Source organism: Rhinatrema bivittatum, chromosome 7 (genome assembly GCF_901001135.1).
Source record: "Rhinatrema bivittatum chromosome 7, aRhiBiv1.1, whole genome shotgun sequence".
Classification (NCBI taxonomy): domain Eukaryota; kingdom Metazoa; phylum Chordata; class Amphibia; order Gymnophiona; family Rhinatrematidae; genus Rhinatrema; species Rhinatrema bivittatum.
In genome coordinates this window covers 133,079,982-133,100,813 of record NC_042621.1, presented here as the reverse complement: position 1 = coordinate 133,100,813, position 20,832 = coordinate 133,079,982, and the positions used below count along the sequence as shown (strand labels likewise).

At 42.7% G+C, this 20,832-nt stretch overlaps 1 protein-coding gene and 1 long non-coding RNA gene across 17 annotated transcripts in view; one reads left to right on the top strand and one right to left on the bottom strand.

Moving 5' to 3' along the window:
- The window catches only part of SORBS1 (sorbin and SH3 domain containing 1), a 376,150-nt gene that overhangs the window by 195,396 nt on the left and 159,922 nt on the right, over window positions 1-20,832 (bottom strand). For 11 of the 13 annotated variants that reach the window (XR_003857785.1, XR_003857786.1, XR_003857788.1 and 8 more), the window contains exons 6-7: window positions 14,109-14,135; window positions 13,882-14,000 (exon numbers count right to left, since the gene is read on the bottom strand). Coding sequence is in view for 3 of the 13 variants with exons in the window: in XM_029609160.1 (XP_029465020.1) it covers window positions 13,882-14,000; window positions 14,109-14,135 (146 nt within the window). In the remaining 10 variants the exon portion in view is untranslated. The remainder of the gene's footprint in view (window positions 1-13,881; window positions 14,001-14,108; window positions 14,136-20,832) is intronic. The other 2 variants (XR_003857783.1, XR_003857790.1) reach the window with 1 other exon arrangement.
- LOC115095471 overlaps window positions 1-20,832 on the top strand; it is a 131,158-nt gene that overhangs the window by 10,933 nt on the left and 99,393 nt on the right. For all 4 annotated transcript variants that reach the window (XR_003857792.1, XR_003857794.1, XR_003857791.1 and 1 more), the window contains exons 2-3: window positions 7,967-8,014; window positions 16,365-16,507. This is a non-coding gene — a long non-coding RNA (uncharacterized LOC115095471). The remainder of the gene's footprint in view (window positions 1-7,966; window positions 8,015-16,364; window positions 16,508-20,832) is intronic.

The window sequence follows — 20,832 nt, the reverse complement described above, 5'->3', positions numbered from 1 at the left end:
TCCCCTTCTTGGTGAATTCAAACCAAAAATACTGTATCCAAAAGTTAACAAAGATAAAGGGTCCTATGAACTAAACATGTTTCCCACAAACATAAAATGGGAGACATCCTTCAGGGTGAATAAACAAAACTGGGTGCTTTGGTGCACAATCCACATGTACTTTTATTTCATAGGGTTTGCACCAATATTCAAAATAAAACAAGTCTGATAGTTTTGCTTTGACTATTCCCCTAGGAAACGTTACCCACAGAGATCTGCATCTGCTTTTTTCATGGGTAATTGTCTTTGCCAAGTCCGTGTGTGTAGTGCAATTATCAGCACTCCCAAGTCTGCTGCTGCGGCCTGCAGAGGAAAGTGCACACGTTGGTGCAAAATGTGCAGGCCCGCATCTCTGTGGGTAAGCAATAATCAGAAAGCCCATTTCCCCAGATAAAATACCGTTTTACCCACGGGAAGGCCAGAATGTCTATTGCCACCTTAATAAATGAGCCCCAAAAAGTGTTATCACCAGTTCAAAGCACTGAGGCACAAGAGCATCCTAAGCACAGGACAGAGACAGACCGAAAATCCCAGACACATCTCATATGCACACACACACACATGCTTCTTCAGAAGCTCAAGGACCATGTACAATTTACTGCTTTTTAAACAGACAAATAAAATAACTTATAATTCTAAAATCATGCAAAAGTGCTCCAAAATTTAAATTGCTAATAAGAATTACAAATAAATAAGAAAAACCAAAACTGATGTGCCTGATTTAAATTCTATAAAGCAAATCATGAATGAAATTGTCATTGATTGTAAATCTACGTTTATAGTTTATTTTATTGTGTGTGGATGCAATATAAAATACGTGAGGTGTCCAACCAGGAATTCAATAAAACAAATCCTTGAATATCAGTAGGGTTGAAGTAAAACGAACATTTATCTTTCTTCAAAAAAGTTAATACATGGGTGCAATAGGGTTAAGATATTACTAGATAAGAGTAAATACTTGAAAGGAACTAATTATGCACAAACTTCAAACCTTTTCTGTTGGAAAGAGACTGTAGAACTAGGGGATCACAAAATAAAACTCCAGGGGGAACAATTCAAGAAATATTTCTTCATGGAGAGGGTGGTGGATGCCTGAAATGCCCTCCCGGAAGAGGTGTGAGGATAAAATAATAAATTTAAAGTAAAAAAAAAAGGCATTTTTAAAACAAATTAAAGCGACACTGTGTTAAAGTGCCCTAATATAGGCTGATAGTGCACATAAATCCAGTGTTTACTGCACTATTAACAATTGATTTTAATGAGATCGAACGAGGCACGCATTACCACAACCAATAAACTATGTTCATGCAAGTATGTGCGGACCTGCAGACAGTAACACAAAAACTTAACTAGACCTTCCCAAGGTGTAGTTAATTAAAAGGTACATTTTAGAACAACCGCACGAGCTTCCGTGTGGGCGCAGTTCTCAGCGTGCACCGATTTTATAACGTGCGCTCCGATATGCGAATGTTATAAAATCATCTACCTGCGCGCACATATGTGCCCAATTTTATATCAGCGCGCATGTATGCGCGAGTGCCAAATCGTGTGCGCAGGGGGGGGAGGGTTATTAGAAACGTGCGACGACACGATTGGGCATTTCCTCAGGTCCCTCCCAGTCCGCTCCAATAAAGGACCCCTAAAACCTACCTACTTTTTTTTTTTTTAACTTACCTGCTCTCCCAAGCAGTAGTAAGTTGTGCGGGCCGGCCAGCTACCGGCGCACGCTTCAGCGGGACTGTGCCTAATGGCGCAGTCCCGGCTTGCCCACGGCCCGCCCATTCCCCACCCCTTTTTATTTTGCTGGCTCTTCCGCACGTAAGAGCCACGTGCATATCTCCCGGTATTGGCGCGCCGGCTTTTGAAAATCTACCCGTAAGTTTTTTTGCATTAATGCATCCGTGAAGCATTTTGTGCACACACTTTTTTGTTGCACTAATAGGTAATGCTATTCCTGCATGTCATCAGATTGTGATAAAGCTATTACAAGCTAGTTTAAGTGTATTAACAACACTGTTCACCGGCATAAACTAGCTTAAGCGCACTAACAGTACTGTTAATGTAGTATACTCTAGTACATTGGCTTCAAAGATTTACCAATTTAAAAAACCCTTGACCAAGTCGCAGGCACTGAACACAATATTTATTGACTTATTTATATCCGCCAATGCCGGATCCCATAGTGACTTACAATAAAAACATACATATCACCCAACACTAAAAACCAACAAATCAGAGATACACTAAAATCATGGTGCTGCACAATCCATCAAATTAGCAAAAAGCTGCCTAAATAGGAATGTATTTATTTATTTTTTTTAAATATCATCAAATAAAGCAAGAAGTCACCTTACTTACAGAAAAAGAGATGAATGGTTATGCAATTCAAATAAAGGAAAACAATAATACATCTAATAACAAATCATCTTTACAAGAAAATCAATGCAATGCAGGAATGTTTTTAGAGAACTCTTAAATACCTTTGAACATTCGAAGAGCCTGAGCTCTTGTGGCAGAGAACTGCAAAACATAGGCACTGAAATTGAGAATGCACAATCTCTAGTGTCAGTAAACCTTGCCTGCTGATCAGAAGGGACATTCAACAAAGCTTTCTGAGAGGAGTGAAGTGTCCTAGTAGGATTATATATCCACAACATAGCATTTGCTCAGGGAAGTGAAGTAATAGCCAGTAGCTTGTGTATTGACACAGAGATTTTATATTTGACTCTCCAGTGGAGGTCACACTGTACTGGAGACATATGATCTCTTTTACTGCGGCATTTTGCAATAACTGCAGTGGTTTGGTCGTAGCAAACAGTTTGTAGAAGCCAGATTTCACAGTTGCCTTTATCTGGGGAATACAAAATAGATTGGAGTCAATCATCACTTCTGGGGTCTGGGCCTGCAAAATGATTGGCAAATCAGTACCTTCAATTCTAACAGTTGGAAATGATAATGCATTACTATACTGAATCACTACAATTTCTGCCTCTGACAAATTTAGAGCAAGCTTATTATGTGTAAGCCATCGTTTCAAGATTTCAGATCAGCCCTCCAAGCCGTAATATTCTCCAAGATAGATTATTGCAACTCTATTTTGCTAGGTCTCCCCTCATCATCCATCAAATCTCTTCAGATGCTCCAGAACGCAGCAGCCAGAATCCTGACAAACTCCAGAAGAAGAGACCACATCTCGCCCATTCTCAAAAAATTTACACTGGCTACCAATTCACTTCAGGATTCTACACAAGTCCATCACCATCATCCATAAAACCATCCATTCCCAAGCCCCTCTTAACCTCCAAATCCCCCCTCAGACTACGCACTTCATCCAGACCCATCAGAGAAGCCTACAGAAGTTCCCTGCTTGTCCCCCCAACCAAATCTACGCACCATCTAGCATTCAGAGATCGGGCCTTTTCTACAGCGGGACCTTCTCTATGGAATACCTTACCCCCTGATCTCAGACAGGAACCATGTCTATTAACATTCAGAAAAAGGCTTAAGACTTGGTTATTCAAACAAGCTTTTCCCGATTCTAACTGAGTCACCACAACAACTATTAAGAGACCTTTTAGCACAATGTAAATAATTACTACTGTAAAGTTACTTTTACTCTTGTCTCCTTCCTCCCACCGTTCCACAACCCTGTTTTATTGTAACTTTTGGCTCATCTCCACTTGTTAAATGTTGAAGGTTATTGCACCCCTGTTACATGTAAACCGGCATGATATGATTTTTATCATGAATGCCGGTATAGAAAAGCTCTAAATAAATAAATAAATAGCGGCCAAAGACAGCAAAATCATCATGATAGTATCAGACCATGAGGGGGCCAGAGGAATGTAAAACTATATATATATATATATATATATATATATATATATATATATATATATATATATATATATATATATAATCAGCATAGATACGATATCCCTCACAGAGAGCGGCCACTGATTTAGCTTACAGATGAGTGCTAAACAGATATTAAAAACTAGTGCAGAAAGTGCTGAGCTTTATGGGACACCTGTGCACACAAGGAACCAGGCAGAATTGGTCTCACTGATTTTTCCTTATTGTTGGTCTGTCAGATAAATAAGACTGGAACAGATTCCAAACAATGCTTGATATACCTGCCTCTCTCAGCCGGTATAAAAGAATCTTAGGTTAGACTGTACTGAAGGCTGAGGATACGTCCAGCACGATCAACACATAGCCTGGAGAGGATTCAAGCCCTCTCCTGATAGAACCCAAAAGGAAGAACAGCAACATTTCTCTGCTTAAAGAGCATCTAAATCCAAACTGGAATTGGCTGAGGATCTCATGATCCTGAATGAATTCGGCCAGCTGTTTCAGAACCACAGATTCAATAATCTTAGTGACAAGACCTGAAGAAGAAATTGGCCGGTGAAGGAGACTGCATTCTTGTAGACAGCTGAGGCGGCGATGACAAAAAAACAAACAAACCAAAAAAACGCCAAAGAAAACTTGAAAAAAATTGATGAAAAGTCTACTACTGAGAGCAAGATGGAGGAAAGAAGAAATCCCCGTCTAAAACTATTGATATCAGAGCTCTGAAAAGGGGGAAAGATCTCCATGAAACGGCTGAAGGACTAAAATGGGTCAGTAGCACATCCTTCAGCGATGATGGATCAAAAGGAAACTGAAGAGCAGCAAGTGCAGAGGAGCATGAGAAATCTACAAGTCCGTGTTACAGCTTTCTGAGAAAGTATGAGAGTCTTCCAGCTCTGCATGCAACACAGACCATCTGACCCAGGGAAGAAACTTTTTTTTTTTTTTTTTTTTTTTTAAAGTCAAGCTGTATTTTTTTTGTTCCAAGGACATATTTGAAGGTGTGCGTTAAATGATTTCAACACACACTTACTACTCGTGAAAGCTACTGGGGATGTACAGACGTCCTGTGACACACACAGTCTTTACGATACTGCCAGCTTAGAAAATAAGTGATATAGGATGAGCTCTCTTACTGTAGGACCATGTCTCCTAAGTGTGAGCATAATTCTTTAAAGACTGTGAAATTCAGTTTTGACGTGTCTTTATATCCAGGAATAGGATGATTTTACTTGCTAAATTTTTTACTCGAGCGCTTTCTTCGAAAGTCAAAGTTATCAGTGCCCTTCCTCATCCACTGAGCATCAAGGAGCCAGATGTGCGCACTGAGGGTGTGCCAGAACCTGGAAGGATCCTTTCCTTTTTTGCCCCCGGAGAAAGTAGCTGGCGCACACAGGTCATAAACCCTGCACACGCAGCAAAACAGAGCACACACAAGAAAAGGTGAAAAAATTGAAGAAAAATGTTTTAAGCAAAAAATATGAAGTCAAATTTAATTTGTTTTCTGTTTAAGACAAATGATATGCTAAAATCTTAATGGACAATTATTTTTGTTAAAAGAATTCCTTCAACCCTTTCTAAATCCAGGTATTATTTGCATTATCCTTATTTAGGCACATTTGGCTCATAGAGCACAAATACTGAACTCAATTTACAAAAAGCTGCACAAAACATTTTTGCGCACATAGGGGCTGATTTTCAAAAGGTTATGTGCGTATATTTTGCACGTAACCACGAAAACCCGCTCCTGCTCGCACCAAGCCTATTTTGCACAGGCCCGGCGAAGCGCGCAAGCCCCGGGGCTTGAAAAAAATGGGCGAGGTGTGGGGGAGCCAGGGCGGTCCGGGGGGCGTGGCCAGAGGCCTCTCCACTGCTGCTGGGCCCAGGGATCGCGCGCTGGCACTTAGCCAGCGCGCACAACCTACGTCTGCCCAGAGGCAGGCGTAAATAAAACAAATAAAGGTGGGGAGGGGATTTAGGTAGGGCTGGGGGGTGGGTGGGGCGGAAGGAAAGTTCCCTCCGAGGCCGCTCCGATTTCGGAGCGGCCTCGGAGGGAATGGGGAAAGCCATTGGGACTCCCCTAGGGCTCGGTGCGCACAAGATGCACAAGTGTGCACCCCCTTGCGCGCCAACCCCGCATTTTATAACAGTAAAGGGCCTATGTACTAAAGCTCAGTGCATGCATTAAGGCTATAGAGCACTGAAAGCAAAACTGCATGCTATAAACTATACCCTTAACATTCAGGCTCAACCGGTCTAAAAAGATATTAGCATATATATGCTGAACAGTAACGTATGTGAAGAAAAGGTTGATGATGAGATCAAATTAGCCTTTAGCAGCCATATGGCATTGTATATTCTCCCCCACACGCTATTTAGCAGGTGGCGGTAAGATTGAAAATTTAACACCCAGTTCAAACCTGTTAACTTATTAGCTCAATGTCAATGAGTTAACAGATTCATCTGCTAGGAAACACTGCGAGTTTTTAAAAGATGGAGATGATGGAGCTGCTAGAGGAGGTGCTATTGAAGCTGTGGAGAAGAGAACAAGGGACAGATGGAGGAGAAAAAGAACAAGAAAGAAGAGGAGGAGGTAGAAGGGACAGAGAGAATGAAAGGGAGAAAGGAGGAGGAGAAAAGGGTTGAGGAATGAGTGGAAAAGACAGGAGGAGGAGGACCAGAGAGGAAATGGGACAGGAGGAGGAGAGCCACAGCAGAGAACAGCAAGGCGGCAGCCACACATTTTTAAGTCCTGGGACCATGCCACAGGGCTTGCCAGAGTAAGAAGTAATCCACATGCACTACTGAGCTCAGTGTCCTTTAGAGTAGCCTATGTGGCATTAAAATCTAATATCGATTCTCAAATCTCATGCCATGCCTGGGCTTGTCAAAATGCTGAGTCTGGTACATGATCACATTTCTAGGTCTTTTCAAAGCATAGTGGCCTTCAGTTGGGTTGAAGAAAAGCACTTTCTACAGATGTCCCCACCAGGCAGTGCAGGCCATGCATAGACAAAATGGAATGTGTCTTCAATATCCCAACCAGAGGGAAGGATGGAAGGACCTCAAAATGGATTTCTATAACATCAAGAGCCTAACAACACTATGGATGCAATAGGCTGCATTGCATGTAGAGCTTACGCTACCTTGTGAAAGGAAAGAGGCCTGCAGAAACAGGAAATCCTCCCGTCCCCTGGATGTGCGAGTGGTGAGCGACGCACAATGTGTGAATGCTGAATGTAGTGGCCCAAATACCCCAAATCCTGCAAAGACTTCTCTATCCTGTGCTACTCTACCCTCTTCAAGCAATTTCATGAGGGCCCTTAGGGCAAGGGTGGCTGAGAAGGAAAACCTATCTTGCCCTAAGCCCTACACTCGACTTCCTTTCTACCGTACGTCTATATGCTTCCGCCAGTGTATTAGTGCAGGCTAAACAGAGCCGCTATGAGACAGCTTTCATGGCTGAAAAACTAGTGTGCGCACACACACACACACACATATGTCACTTGCTGTCATAATAATGGAAGTGTAGGAGGGGCTTGGTAGGAAAGATATTCTCAAAAGAAAGCAATTCACATGGGAGCCAGTCAACATCTAGGAATCTCAATGCAACTGGCTTTCCCTGCGGCTTCCTCCTAGGTGACAGAGGATATGGATGCTGGCCATAGCGCCTTGCTCTGGTGACAGGACTGTGGAAGACGGGAGGGTACAACGAGGTCCATGAATCCCTCCCTTCCCCCTCCATATTTGGAGTGTTTAAAAGTTGCTTCAGGTGTTGCATTACTCAGGTTGTGCCTTGCAATACTCACCAGAAAAAAAAAGTGTTTGTGCTCACCTGCTGCATTAAGGTAGCAAATAAAAGCTGACATTAATCTATACCTCTCACAGGATCCCCACTGACCCCTGCCAGACACTGAAATAGTACCATGCGAGGGAATCAGATCAAAACAGAACCGTTATGGATTACCTTTCCTATATGTGGCAGTAAAGTGGGTAAGGATGTTCTGTTTTAACCGGACCCTTCACTCCATCTGAGCTAACTCCACTTTCCTGTCTCTCTTTCCTTTTACAGTGCAGCTGACCCAACAGGCCACCTTCTGCTGAGTCCTTCAGATGACAGGTAAAGGATCCCCTACTGCAACCAAAACGAAATACATGCTTTATGAGCAAAACCAAGGTGTTTTAGCCTAGGCCTTTACAACGATACTACAGGACTTTATAGGGAACACCTCACAGGGTCCAATATATCCAGAGCCAAGGTAGTGTACTGTCAGACATCTATCTCCAGACCTGCCTGACAGGCACGTGCACATTTTCCTATACTTTTCATCTGAAAGGAAAAACATACCAGCCATCACTTTATAAGGTCCCAAGAACTGCACATTTATTTTGGCAGCAGAAAAATATTTCCAACAAAACGTCAACAGATTACAATTGTGTTTCAAACGCTGTATACTTCACAACACACGAGGCACAAGACTTCATCCACCTCAAATAAAAAGTGCCACCCTACAATCTCTGAAAGAATGATAGGACTGCACAGAAGCTGCTCACAGCATGTGTTCCACGCCCTACAGGATTTCTCGTTAGACGGCACCAGCAGGCCGACAGGCAGATTTGCAGTAAAGTTGCATCCTCAGATAAAGCTGCAGCAGCTGAACAGTAAATCCCTCACAGAAGGCAGACTGTGAACTAGGAGAAATGGTCAGGCGGAAGCTTCTTCCCAGCAAACCTCAGGACTCCTCAGCCCGGCCTTTCTATCTCGGGTCCATGGCTCCCTGAGATGAGTGCTCCTGTGCGGTGTGGATGTGGTGAAAGGGGGTTGGAGCAGATTTGATAGGTTCGGTGCAAAGTGGTGCTGCTGGTCACCTGAAGTCCCTCATTGTTGTCACTGATGTGGTTCGTCTGTCCAAAGAGCACTACAGGCATTCAGAGGCTTCAGCCTGAACAAGGGTGCTGGGCATGCATGGCTTCTTCGAGGTCACCAACATTTTTGGTTTAAATGTGGATCTGTTTTCTTAAGAGTTTTTAGGCCCTCCACTCAGATTGTGTCATTCAGCCATTGCTGTCCTTATACTACAGGGTGCTCAAAGAAGTAGGTGGTTGGATGTGGTGCCTTCCTGAATCAGTGCTGGCAGCGTCTTCACTGGGGTCACTGGAAGGGATCTTACTGAGCTGGTTGAGGCAACATCTGAAGCCAGTTCTCCTCCTTGCAGACTGGCTGGATGTTATCTGAGAGTATGGGCCAGTCATTGCTAAGTTCTTAGACTGAATTATGGATCACACTGGGTCCAGTACAGGATTTATTCTTAAACAGCAAGTTGACATAGATAGTGCACAGGTTATCTTCAACAAACTATATGCTCCCACAGGGCATGGAGCAGGAACAGTTCCACTGTCGCTAGTAACATGTCCAAAATTATGCGACAAGGCAGAATCAGTTCACAGTATTCACAAGTCCAGTTCCAAGGAGAAGGTATCCAGATTCACTTGCATTTATAATTCAACACAGTGTTTCATGAGTCACAGATCTCCTTATCTGGGTTCCATACAAGAACAGCTAAGCAGACCTTAAGATGCTGGGAACAAGGTATTGCTCCCAGAGTTCCTCTTTTCAAGTGCCAGAGTCAAAACCAGTTTCCCTGAGGCGGAATTACTGGTTCCTGCATCAAGCTTAATACCAGGTCTCTTCCTTTGCCTAATCTGGATCTACCAATGCCATCTAATGGGTCAGAAGCTAAGGCTCCTGCTTTCTCCCAGAGCTCCCAGTTCAAGACCCAAAAGAACCTCTTTGCCTTTACAGTCATCCTCAGTGTGTGTGTAACGGACTCCATGATGATGGGATTGTCTTTCTGCTCCAATTCCTGTCGCTCTGTGGCAGCTGTGGGATCCACAGGCACTTCAGTATATACTCTCCACAAACCCGCTGGACTTGAGAAAAGATTCAGAGATGAGTAAGTCATATTGCTGGAATATATGCACTCATTTTGCTTGCATCAGAAAAGTTAGGTTCAACCACAGCAAGGCCTCTCCCCTGCAACTCCCCCATCCTGAGACATGTTAGTGCCTCACCAAGTCCTCGGCCACTTAAAATATCCTGCCCTAGATTTGGCCCTAACCCTCCCCCAAATGTTCCCATACCCCAATAAACTCCCAGCCAAGCCAAATGCTTCTCCACTCACTGAGCCTGCAACATCTTTACAAACCTCAAGCGACGAGCTGAGGCCTGTAAGACAAACCTGCTAGGAACATTAATGGGCTCTTGCTGTGTGTGTTCCTAATTTGTGTTTCGGTAATGCAGGCAACTCCCTAGCTTGCACCTGATGTAATGCTGAGGCTGTTTCCATTCATAGACGGTGGTGGGCCTCAAATAAGGCCAAGGTTTGAGTGAGGCACTGCTCCAGAGGTGCGAGAGGAATTGGGCAGTCACGGCCAGCTCCTGTCTTCCTCTAAATGAGCAAGGAATCTCTGCAGACTTCCCTCGGATGCCTCTTTTAATGTCCCAATATTGACGCTTATCCTGATTTATTGTAACCTGGGGGTTACTCCCTGGCTCCATCAGGGAATTTTCTTAAGGAGTTTGGTAAGAACACACTGGAGTTTTATTTATTTATTTATTTATTTTTTAATTTTTATAGACCGAAGTTCTTGTAGGAACTACAAATCAATCCGGTTTACATACAACTTTTAAATGCCCAAAAAGAGTAGGGGGCTTTACATAGAACAATTGAACAATAAAACAGGTAACAATAGAACAATAACAATAATGATGGAACAAATAGAATAGATAACCAATTAAACATAGTAATATAGTAATAAATATTATATAGAAAATAAATATAAAAGGGATAGAGTAAATGAAGTGTGAAGACAGTATAAATACAAAAGATGAAAGAGCTCAAAAATTAAGGTACAGTTGAAAAAATCTTAATAGCAAAAAACAGTGAGATAACCCATGATTTGGGTTAAAAGACTTGATTAGGTAGCATTAGATGTCTGGGAAGGCTTGACGGAAAAGCCATGTTTTTAGCTTTTTTTTGAACTCCTGATGACTTGGTTCTAGTCTTAGATCTGGGGGGAGCGTGTTCCATTGGTGGGGGTCTCCTGAAGATAGTGCTCTTTTGCTCAGTGATGATTTTACCTGTGGGGCTTGCAATGTGCCTTTGTATGTGCTTCTAATTGGTCTGGATGAAGTATGAGGTTGGAGTTGGGTGCTTAACATGATCGGAGCAAGATTGTATGTTGCTTTGTGAATAATTGTGAGCACTTTATAGAGGATCCTGTGGTTAATAGGAAGCCAATGTAGGTTACGAAGGATTGGAGTGATGTGATCTCTTTTATTAGAGTTTGTAAGTATTCTGGCAGCGGCATTTTGAACCATTTGTAAGGGTTTGATGGTATTTGAGGGTAGACCGAGAAGGAGGGAGTTGCAATAATCGAGCTTAGATAGTATGATGGATTGAAGTACTAGCCGGAAGTCAGAGAAGTGAAGGAGGGGTTTTAGCTTTCCTGAGGACTTGAAGTTTGTAAAAGCAGTCCTTTGCGGTATTGTTTACAAACTTTTTTAGGTTTAGATTGTTGTCTAGCCAGGCTCCAAGATCCCTGACGTCTGGTGAGAAATTGCTAATTGAGTTTGGTTGAGAGGAGCTTGAAGAGATGGTGAGGGGATCTTGGGAGATAATGAGCATTTCGGTTTTGTTGGCATTCAATACTAAATTGAGGCTTGAGAGTAAGTCTTTAATTGGCTGTAGACAGTCATTCCAGTAGCTGATCGTTTTTTTGAAGGGATTCTGAAATCGGGATAAGGATTTGAATGTCATCTGCGTAGAGGTAATGGATAAGCTTGAGGTTTGAGAGCAGGTGGCAAAGAGGGAGGAGATAGATATTGAAGAGGGTGGGTGAGAGTGAAGATCCTTGAGGGACTCCTTGATCTGAAAGAACTGGAAGCGATTCCTTGTTGTTTATCCTGACTTTATAGAATCTGTTGCTTAGGAAGGACTGAAACCAGCTGAGATCTGAGCCTTTGATACCTATGTTGGCTAGTTGGTCTATAAGTATGGTGTGTTTTACCGTATCAAAGGCAGCGGATAGATCTAGAAGAATAAGGAGGTAGGATTGTTTTTTCTCTAGGTTGACGAGGATTGTGTCCGTAAGTGATAGTAAGAGAGATTCGGTGTTTAAGAGTTTTCGGAATCCGTATTATGCCGGGGACAGAATGTTATGATCTTCCAGATAATCTGACAGTTGCTTGTTAACCGTTTTCTCCATCAATTTGGCTATGATGATATATGATATATGTCACCATGATTTTACAGGATTAGCTCCAAAATTATCCACCGATATGGTCATGCACCCACCTCTACAGTGCTTAATCCAGTCTCTGGCTCAGGTTCTTCTGCACTCTCCTCCTCTATACACATAGAAAGTATCTGTATTTGATCTGTTTTTCCTCTCACCTACTCCTGGGGCTCAGGTGCTCTACCCCCTTGTCCTATTAGCATCGACAATGAGACTTATAATGCCACGTTTACTTTTATAGTTTTGAAAAAAAAAATGAACAATTATGAAAAGAGAAATGAGCAAGCTTCGCTTGGCTCGCACGTGGTTGGTTTGGTTTTTTTTTTTTTATAAAAATCCTCATCTTATTAAGTACACAGGTGCAACTAGCAAACAGATGCTATGCTTTAGGTTAATATGCAAACTAATAACACATACTACTGACATTAGATTTTAGCAGTATGCTAAAAAATGAAATGCATCCCCTATTAAGTGTAATTTTAGCAGGCACGCTAAATATTTTAGCAAGTGCAAGCTGAACAATTTTAGCATGCATTTAGTGCATAGGCCTCTTAAAGAATATCAAATATGGAGGAAGAAAAAAAAATACTGGTGGATATGACAATGTAGTTAGGCTCTAGAGGAGAGTGCTGATCCAGGTACTTAATCAGCATATTTAAGAACACAAAAGAAGTTTATTCACCATGCTTAGAGGATTGGCTACAGATGTACAGTGTTGTTCATCTTTCCTTATATCATCACAAAGAGAACCATTAGGCAATTAGATAAGATATGACTAAGGAGCTCGGAATTTCTCTTTAAGCCCAGCTAAGTTTGTAAGGATGGAACTAATAGAACAACTTTGCTTAACTATATCTGTCCAGCTTTAATTAATTAATGAAAAAAAAAAAAAAAAAGAGCGCACTGGATCCCCGGTTTCTTTTATTGCTGCAGCTTTAATTCATAACACGTTTTCATCATCCCAGGTACGTATCCTCTTCCTATAAAAACAATGGCTCATTTCTCCAACTACCTCCTCCTCTACTTCTTACCGTAATCACGGTCTGGTACCCCCCCCCCCCCCCCCCCCCCCACAGCATAGCCCCTTGCTGCCTTTTACCATAAACAACAGTTCATGGTCTCTCTCTCTCTCTATCTCTCCCCCAGCAAAATCCCACCTCTTACTGAAGAAATGGTTATGCACTACCCCAGCACTTCTCCCCCACCGCTTACTGTAACACCAGCTTTCCCCCTTGCACATACCCTAACCATGGATTGGTACTCTAAAGCACCACAGCCCCCCTCCAGACCTCCTGCTATAATAATTGTTTATACTCCGCACACCCTCCCCTACCTCCTATTATAATAATGACTCATGTTCCCTGAGCACAGCCAACTCCCACCCCCCCTTTACTGCAAGAATGGATGGAGTCCGCCCCCCCCCCTCCCAGCAAGGCCTCACTGCTTTCCAATTCACAGCAAATCACAGCACATTTCAATAGACAAATTTTGTTTTGCAGCCTTAGAAAGAACGAGAAAAGTTAAACCGCATTTTTGGTGCATATTTTTAAATGTTTTGTGGCCCATGTTAAAAGATTTAAATCACTTACTCCATATAAAACTGTGAGACGTAAAGGTTAAAATGTAAAAAGCAAGGGGGACACGGTTTCATGCCACAAGTGGTAAAAAAAATGTTGCTCAGAGGCCTACCTGCGCGTCGGTGTCAGAGGATCGATGGGGTCTCACGCTTCGGTATCCTTTAGCTGCCAGCGAAGAGGGCTGCGCCTCGGATGAATGGAGGTCACCTTCCAATACGGTGCAAGGAATTCCAGGACAGACAACAGCAGGCCAAGTTAGGTTGGGCTCATTAAACTTTGTTGGCAATTCAGAAAATGTTTTTTTGTTTTTTGTTTTTTTTTTTAAGTAAACTCAAGTACCTGTGTCTAGCTTCGTTTCTTCCAGGCCTAAGCGAGAGAGAGGAAAAAAAAAAAAAAAACACAGAAGGAAGAAAAACAAAGTGTTATGCTTAGATGAAAGGGGTAAAAAACAGGGTAGGTCGTGTGAAATGGAATCCTTTCTGCAGGGACAGGCTCCAACAAGGGCTGGTAATTGCCATAGAAACTGGCACAAAATTGGACATCCCCTCAAGCTCCTGACCTTTGTGAAACACAAGGCCTCATTCAGAGCCATCAAGAGACAATTGTTACTGGACTTTCTCGTGTAAGGAGCAGAAAGCATGTCTGTGCGTGCATTCGTCTCCCTGTAACCGTTTGATACCCATTTCCAAACTGCTGGAAGTGCAAGCCACAGCGGCTGGAGACTGTTCCGTTTGCATTTAGGAACCAGTGAGAGAGCCACTGCTGTGGAAATGGGCTTCAGACTCGTTTAGACATCTGAATAAGTGGACTTGTGGGTTTCTAAGACAGTAATATAGCAGATGGTGGCAGATGAAGATCAGTTGGTATATACAGCCTGCCCAGGATATGACCCAGCTGCAAGTCAGAAGGTGACCACCTGTAGGATATCACTCCTTAACCCAAGACAGCCTCTCTCATCTTTCTCCATTATACACCACCCTCCTAAGTAGCTGAGCACGAAAAATCCCCCTTTTAAGTTCACACCCAGCAGCCCTCCCCTACCTTTTTCAGCCCAAAGGTCCCACCCAACACCAGTGTGGCTGTTACCCGAACATATAGCCTCCTAGGTCCCCGTCGCCTTTTCCAAATAGCACCCCCAAGACCCCCAACCCACCGCACCAATATGGTCAATATGAGCAGCACATAGCCTGCCATTCAGCCCTGGCACCATGAGCGCCTGTGTGAACCACCATTTTTTGAGAGTTCCTATGCCGGGACAATATACAGCGAAATAATGGGAAAAAAAAAAGGTTTGAAGTTATTGACCAAAATTATAAATGGGTTAAAATACTGATCATGAACAAACTGCTGTCAGGGTAATGACAACACACACAAACATATGATCACAAACCTGTTTATACTAATTTATACGCGTTCTATTTGCTTATTACCCTCAACTGTCAGACGTCTATTTATGACCAGCATTCTGACACTATTCACAATTTTAGTCAATAACTTTCAGCTCTCTTTATCTTGATATATGGTTGGTTTGCTTCCTTCTTTGAAGAGCAATCTGTGAAGAGACCAGTTCAAAAATCTGACCTGAAATCTCACCTGCCCCATATAACACCTTCCCTGCATCCCCAGCAGCCTGCCCTTATATATCCTGCCAACCCCTCAGCCACCCTGCTACACTACACATCCATTACATATATTAACAAAGAGCCTGATATTCAGCAGCGCAGGGAGCAAGACGCTGGATAAAGCCAGATAAACTTATCCAGTTAACTTTAGGACTGCTGACCAGACTTAGCCAGATAACTTATCTGGATAATTTAGCTCTGCCTCCAGAATGCTCCCAGATGGCCAAGTTATTCATGTAAGTTTTACCTGGTTAACTACTTATCCACATAACCTTATGGCAATCAGAACATGGGAATTTTAAAGGCCCAGGGTTTGTGTGGCCCAAGTCCCAAAATTAGCCATTTGAATATCGACCCCCACACTCCTCTGGAATAGGATGCTTTGCACACCTCGTGCTGTCATTGTACCAAGTAGGGGATTCATGCCAATACAAATGGAGTTAATATTGCCACTTCAACACAAACTGACACATCTGACGACTGAAGAATGAACCATCTCTAAAGGCTACTGTTTATGATCAGCAAAGAGCACAGGATGGCCTGTCAGCTGTGCCTAAACAGCACAGATGTGGTCTGCTGGTACTGTACCACCTTAACAATGACATTGTTGGACACAATATCAACATGTATGCATAACATGCTCATGTTTATTGCCTGTCTGAAAACTACAATGGCCAAAGCCTGAGCTGCAGCCTCTTTAGCGACCCCCTAGCTGTCACCCACCAGCCTTTTTCTAGCTGGTCCTCTGGGACTGCTACTGGGACAAGGAAGCCTAATGGATCTTCCTTACAACTCTGGTAAATCTGATATGTGAGGGAAGGGTAGGGTCGGGTCAGTTCTACAGATACTGTTAAAGGATCCAATGTATTTGTGTACTGCCAGAGAGTGTGATTCTTTTCTCTAACCAGCACTTTGCTCTGTGCTTGCTGAACTCTGTCCACTAATGAATGTCTGCTTTGTTAATGTTTTCCAGACCAACTTAGGTCCTGGTGGTTGATGGAGGACCCCCGAGGACTTCGAGAGCCAGGAGAAGCAGCTGTGGCTGGTAGAGGATATCCAACCCATAAATGTTTCCATGCACAAGTCTGTCATTATCTATCCTGGCAGAGTGCGAATGTAAGTGTGTGCGAGTCTCCCTTTCTATACTTTGTAGGTAGTCCTGTATAGCATGCGTGACAGAGAAAGTGCAATAACCCAGGAAAGGTATATCAGCCACAGACTGTAAGAGGCTGTTTTTCTTGGATGAAAATCCACTCCAGATTTAGTAGTGTATACAAGTACTATTACTCCCTACTTAGCAGCACCTGTAGCCAGTTTCTGACCAGAACAGCAGAGCTAAGGGAAGGAAAAAGCTGCCATAAATCTTGCAGGAGTCACTCCAGGAAGATAAGTGAAGCTGGAAGGGCTTGTGTGTTTAGTTCCGTACTCAGTGAGGATTTCATTTTTGGCTTGTGTTTTATGGATCAATGTAGTAAAGTGTGCTAATGTTTTCATAAGCCCTAACTCGCATTAGAAATCAACACCACCATATGCAGTCTAGTTTGTATTAGCAGTGCTTTTAAGACTTGCAACACTGGGTCAGACCAAAGAGCCATCAAGCCCAGTATCCTGTTTCCAACAGTGGCCAATCCAGGTCACAAGTACCTGGCAGGATCCCAAGAATAAGCAGTGGATTTCTGCAACTCCACCTTAATAATGTTTAATAGACTTTTCCTCTAGGAACTTGTCCAAACCTTTTTTTAAACACAGCTATACTAATAGCTTTCACCACATCCTCTCGCAACAAATTCCAGAGCTTAATTATATGTTAAGTAAAAAAAAGTATTTTCTCTTATTAGTATTGAATGCATTACCTAGTAACTTCATTGTCCCCTGATCTTTGTTCTTTTTGAAAGAGTAAACAACTGATTAACGTTTACTTGCTCCATTCCACTCCTTATTTTATAGACTTCTCCTATCTCTTCTCCAAGCTAGAGTCCTAACCTCTAGCCTTTCTTCATAGGAAAATTGTTCCCTCCACTTTATCATTTTAATGTACATAAATTAGCTTGCAAGAGTTTTAACACAAACTATGCCAATGAGGTAATAAAATGCAAAAGTATGCAAAATAGCTCATTATCTCTTAGCACAGCAAAAAATTGTGCACACTAAATGCTTTGCAGATGCATCAACACAAAATACTTAACTACACCTCAGAGAGGAATAGTTGTGTTTTTGAGATAATGTCCATAGGTAAAGAACATGCGTATTTACCATCTACCTCATTTGCATATCATTAACTTTGACCATTAGTATGCGCAATAAATATGGCTTTCACATACTGTAGTACATTAGTTTCTACTGTAAATCCGCTGTTTATGTTTCTGGTAATGGAACAAACTATCTTGGATCTGCAAGATACTTAGGCCTGACATGTTTTCCTCAAATGCTTGGAAGCTCGCCCGAGACCTACAAGGTGGTAGAATGGAAGACCCGCATAGGCAATAGAAAGGCAGGTGCATTTCCTGTGTTTCATTTGAGGTAGTGTATATAAATGGCTTTGTTTTGTGCACGGCATGGAAATGAACCTCACTTGTAAGTCAGGGTATGTTGTGTATAATCTCAAGATCTCAAATTTACTGCTAGTGCTCTTAATACTTGCATTGTGCCAGAGACAGCCTCCTTCTGGAACTCATGGGGTGCAATAAATACAGCAAACACATCAAGCTGAGCTTTGATGGACGTCTTTTTAAATCAGGCCAGTGGTGCCCAATACAGTTTGGACTATTTCTGAATCTTTGTGCCACATTTTCTAGGTCTCTGATTGCATCTCTTATTACTTGATGATCTTCCATCTCTCCATACACACAATACAAAATAGAATAGTTACTGGGCACTGACACTTCTATTAGCAATGCTATTCTTGTGTTTTTCTTTTTTACCAATATGTATGGTTTTCTAGGTTCAAGCTTTTTATCATTTAGAACTGGAATGTCATTTTCATTCTCTGCAATTTTTTTTTTTTTTTTTTTTTTTTTTTTTTAAAGAGTCGTGATCTCAACATTTTTCCAGGACAGCGATATTATAATGTTTACACACCGTGCCATTTATTGTGCCTTTCTATATGCAGGCCTTCTGACATCAGCACGCCACACCAAACAACGAGATGTGTAACTATTTCCAGTTCTGTATTAGAGAATCTGCATTTGTTCTGCCCTTTTTTTCCCCTTGCTTGCTTGTCTTGTCCATGGGCCATTGTTCTATGCTGTAATTATCACTCTCTCATCTTTAGTTTTAAATTTTACCTCTCTTTGGGGCAGATGTAATAAGGTGCGGGGAAGCTGCCGCAGGTTTGTACGTGCATTTTCCCCGCGCAAAACCCTATATGGAGATGTAATAAGGGAAAAAAAAAGAAGCGCACACAAATGCGCTCAAGGACCTGCGGTTTTTCCTGCGCGAATGCATGCTAACGGCATGCAAAGGAGGCAATTAGCTAATCATAGGCAACGCAGGGGAGCCGCGCTAATGCTAGTGCGGGTTTTTTTACCACCATGGTCAGGGCACGAGTTAAATGTCAGCACCAACTCGGGAGGCCTATGTCGACGTCCGAGCATCCTGAAAACCATCTAGCTGAGCGCCTACCTCGGCGTCCCAGTGGCCAGCTTAGCTAGGTGCTTTTCTGGGCGCCCGATCGTGTAGAATCGTGACCAAAGTAAGTGCCTAGTTCAGCACCTGAGCGGCAAGATTAGCAAGGCACCTTTCTGGGTGCCAGAGCATCCATTTTCGCTCCCGGCTGAGTGCCCATGTCGGCACCCAAGCACCCAGATAGGTGCCCAACTGAGCACCTATCTCGCTGTTTTGCCAGTGTGAATTGGATCCATGAAAATATTTGCCATGTTTTCTGCAGCACAGTTATTTGAAATAATAAAAATACTTTCCAGGGTCATACTTTCACTTAATAGGGAGACCCGTTCACTCGCTCGCTTTTATGCGCAGATTATCAGCGTGGGTTTTGAGTGAGGATGCAGCCGCTTATTACATAAGCCTTTACTGCGCTTAGTTACGTGCATTTTTTTTGTATGTGCATGTATTTCTACGCACAAATCATTTGCATAATTAATTTTTTTAACCCCACGGAAGCAGCAGCTTCAGCCGCATGCGGTGATCAAAACCCATGCTCATAACTAGCACCTGTTTTGCTGCAGGTCTTATTACATCGGCCCCTTTAAATGTTACTGTGTCAGGCTTTGACTGACATGCGGCTGTTGAAGTAATTCTTTGTTATTTCCTGCTATATTTGTGCATTTGCCACTTGATTTTCCTCATCTGATGCTCCAGCTCTTTAAAGAATTTTAACCTCTTGTTTTGCAAATTCTTCTACTTCTTTCCACACGTGTGCTTGTGGATTCTCACTCATCCCTTCTGTTCCTTGGAACGCTTGTCCATATTTAACAATCAGTACTGTGGCCATTTACTTTCATACTTCAGCACTTTTTGAGTATTTGTGTCTGTTGAGGTTAATTAAGTACAACTGGAGGCCTACGACTCTACCTATAAGAGATTTCTATACCTATTTCTATAAGGCCCATGCCACCATCCGCTCTTGGGACGTACAGTCTCTGCATACACTGGTACTTATAGATTAACCGATGGGAACGGAGGAGTCTATTTCTTGCATCCCATCACTTGTGGTCTTTTTGTTAAAGTTTTCACAGGTTTTTCAAACTTGCATATAGAGCATAAGGTTGATTTCTATTTCAATTATGAAAACGGAATTCTATGTCTGCAGCACCGTTACTGCACAAAATGGCTTTCTTCCTCAATGATCTCATAATCCATATGAAGCTGCTGTGGTTTCACGAATACACCTTTCTAGGAAGTTGACAGACGTGGCAAAAGAATGTGTATTACAGAGCTTTTTGGAATGCCACCATGGAGAAGATAGCACCAGCATTTTCAGGTCCCATATACATGAATCAATATCAGGGCAAATTATCCCCACAGATGTCAATCCAGAGGGTGCATTCCCATCAATGTGGAAGTTTATATGTATATAATATTGCTATAGGAAGCTCTTGATGTCTCCATGCCTCAACATCCTCTCCCGTGTTCCCTCACACGCCTGGAAGGTATACATGGCAAAACAGTGCAAGTGTTAGTGCCATCTTTAAAATTGCTGGAAGCAAGACAAGAGGGACCCTAGGTCTTGTCTGTCACAGTCTTCATCTGGCCATTACTGAATGGGGTGGGAAGGACCTTGAAAGGAGCGGGCATGGGGGGGGGGGGGGGGGTACGGCCATGTAGGGACACAGGTGCGGGAAGTATGGGGAACTGGGGTTTGGAGGCACATTACGCTGGTGCCAAGGGGGTGAGGATGGGGCTCTGAGACCCCCCATTATGGGGGTTAGGGTTATCCTCTGTGCTAACCAGCCCTTTCCTTTTGGATCAGTTAGCACAGGGGA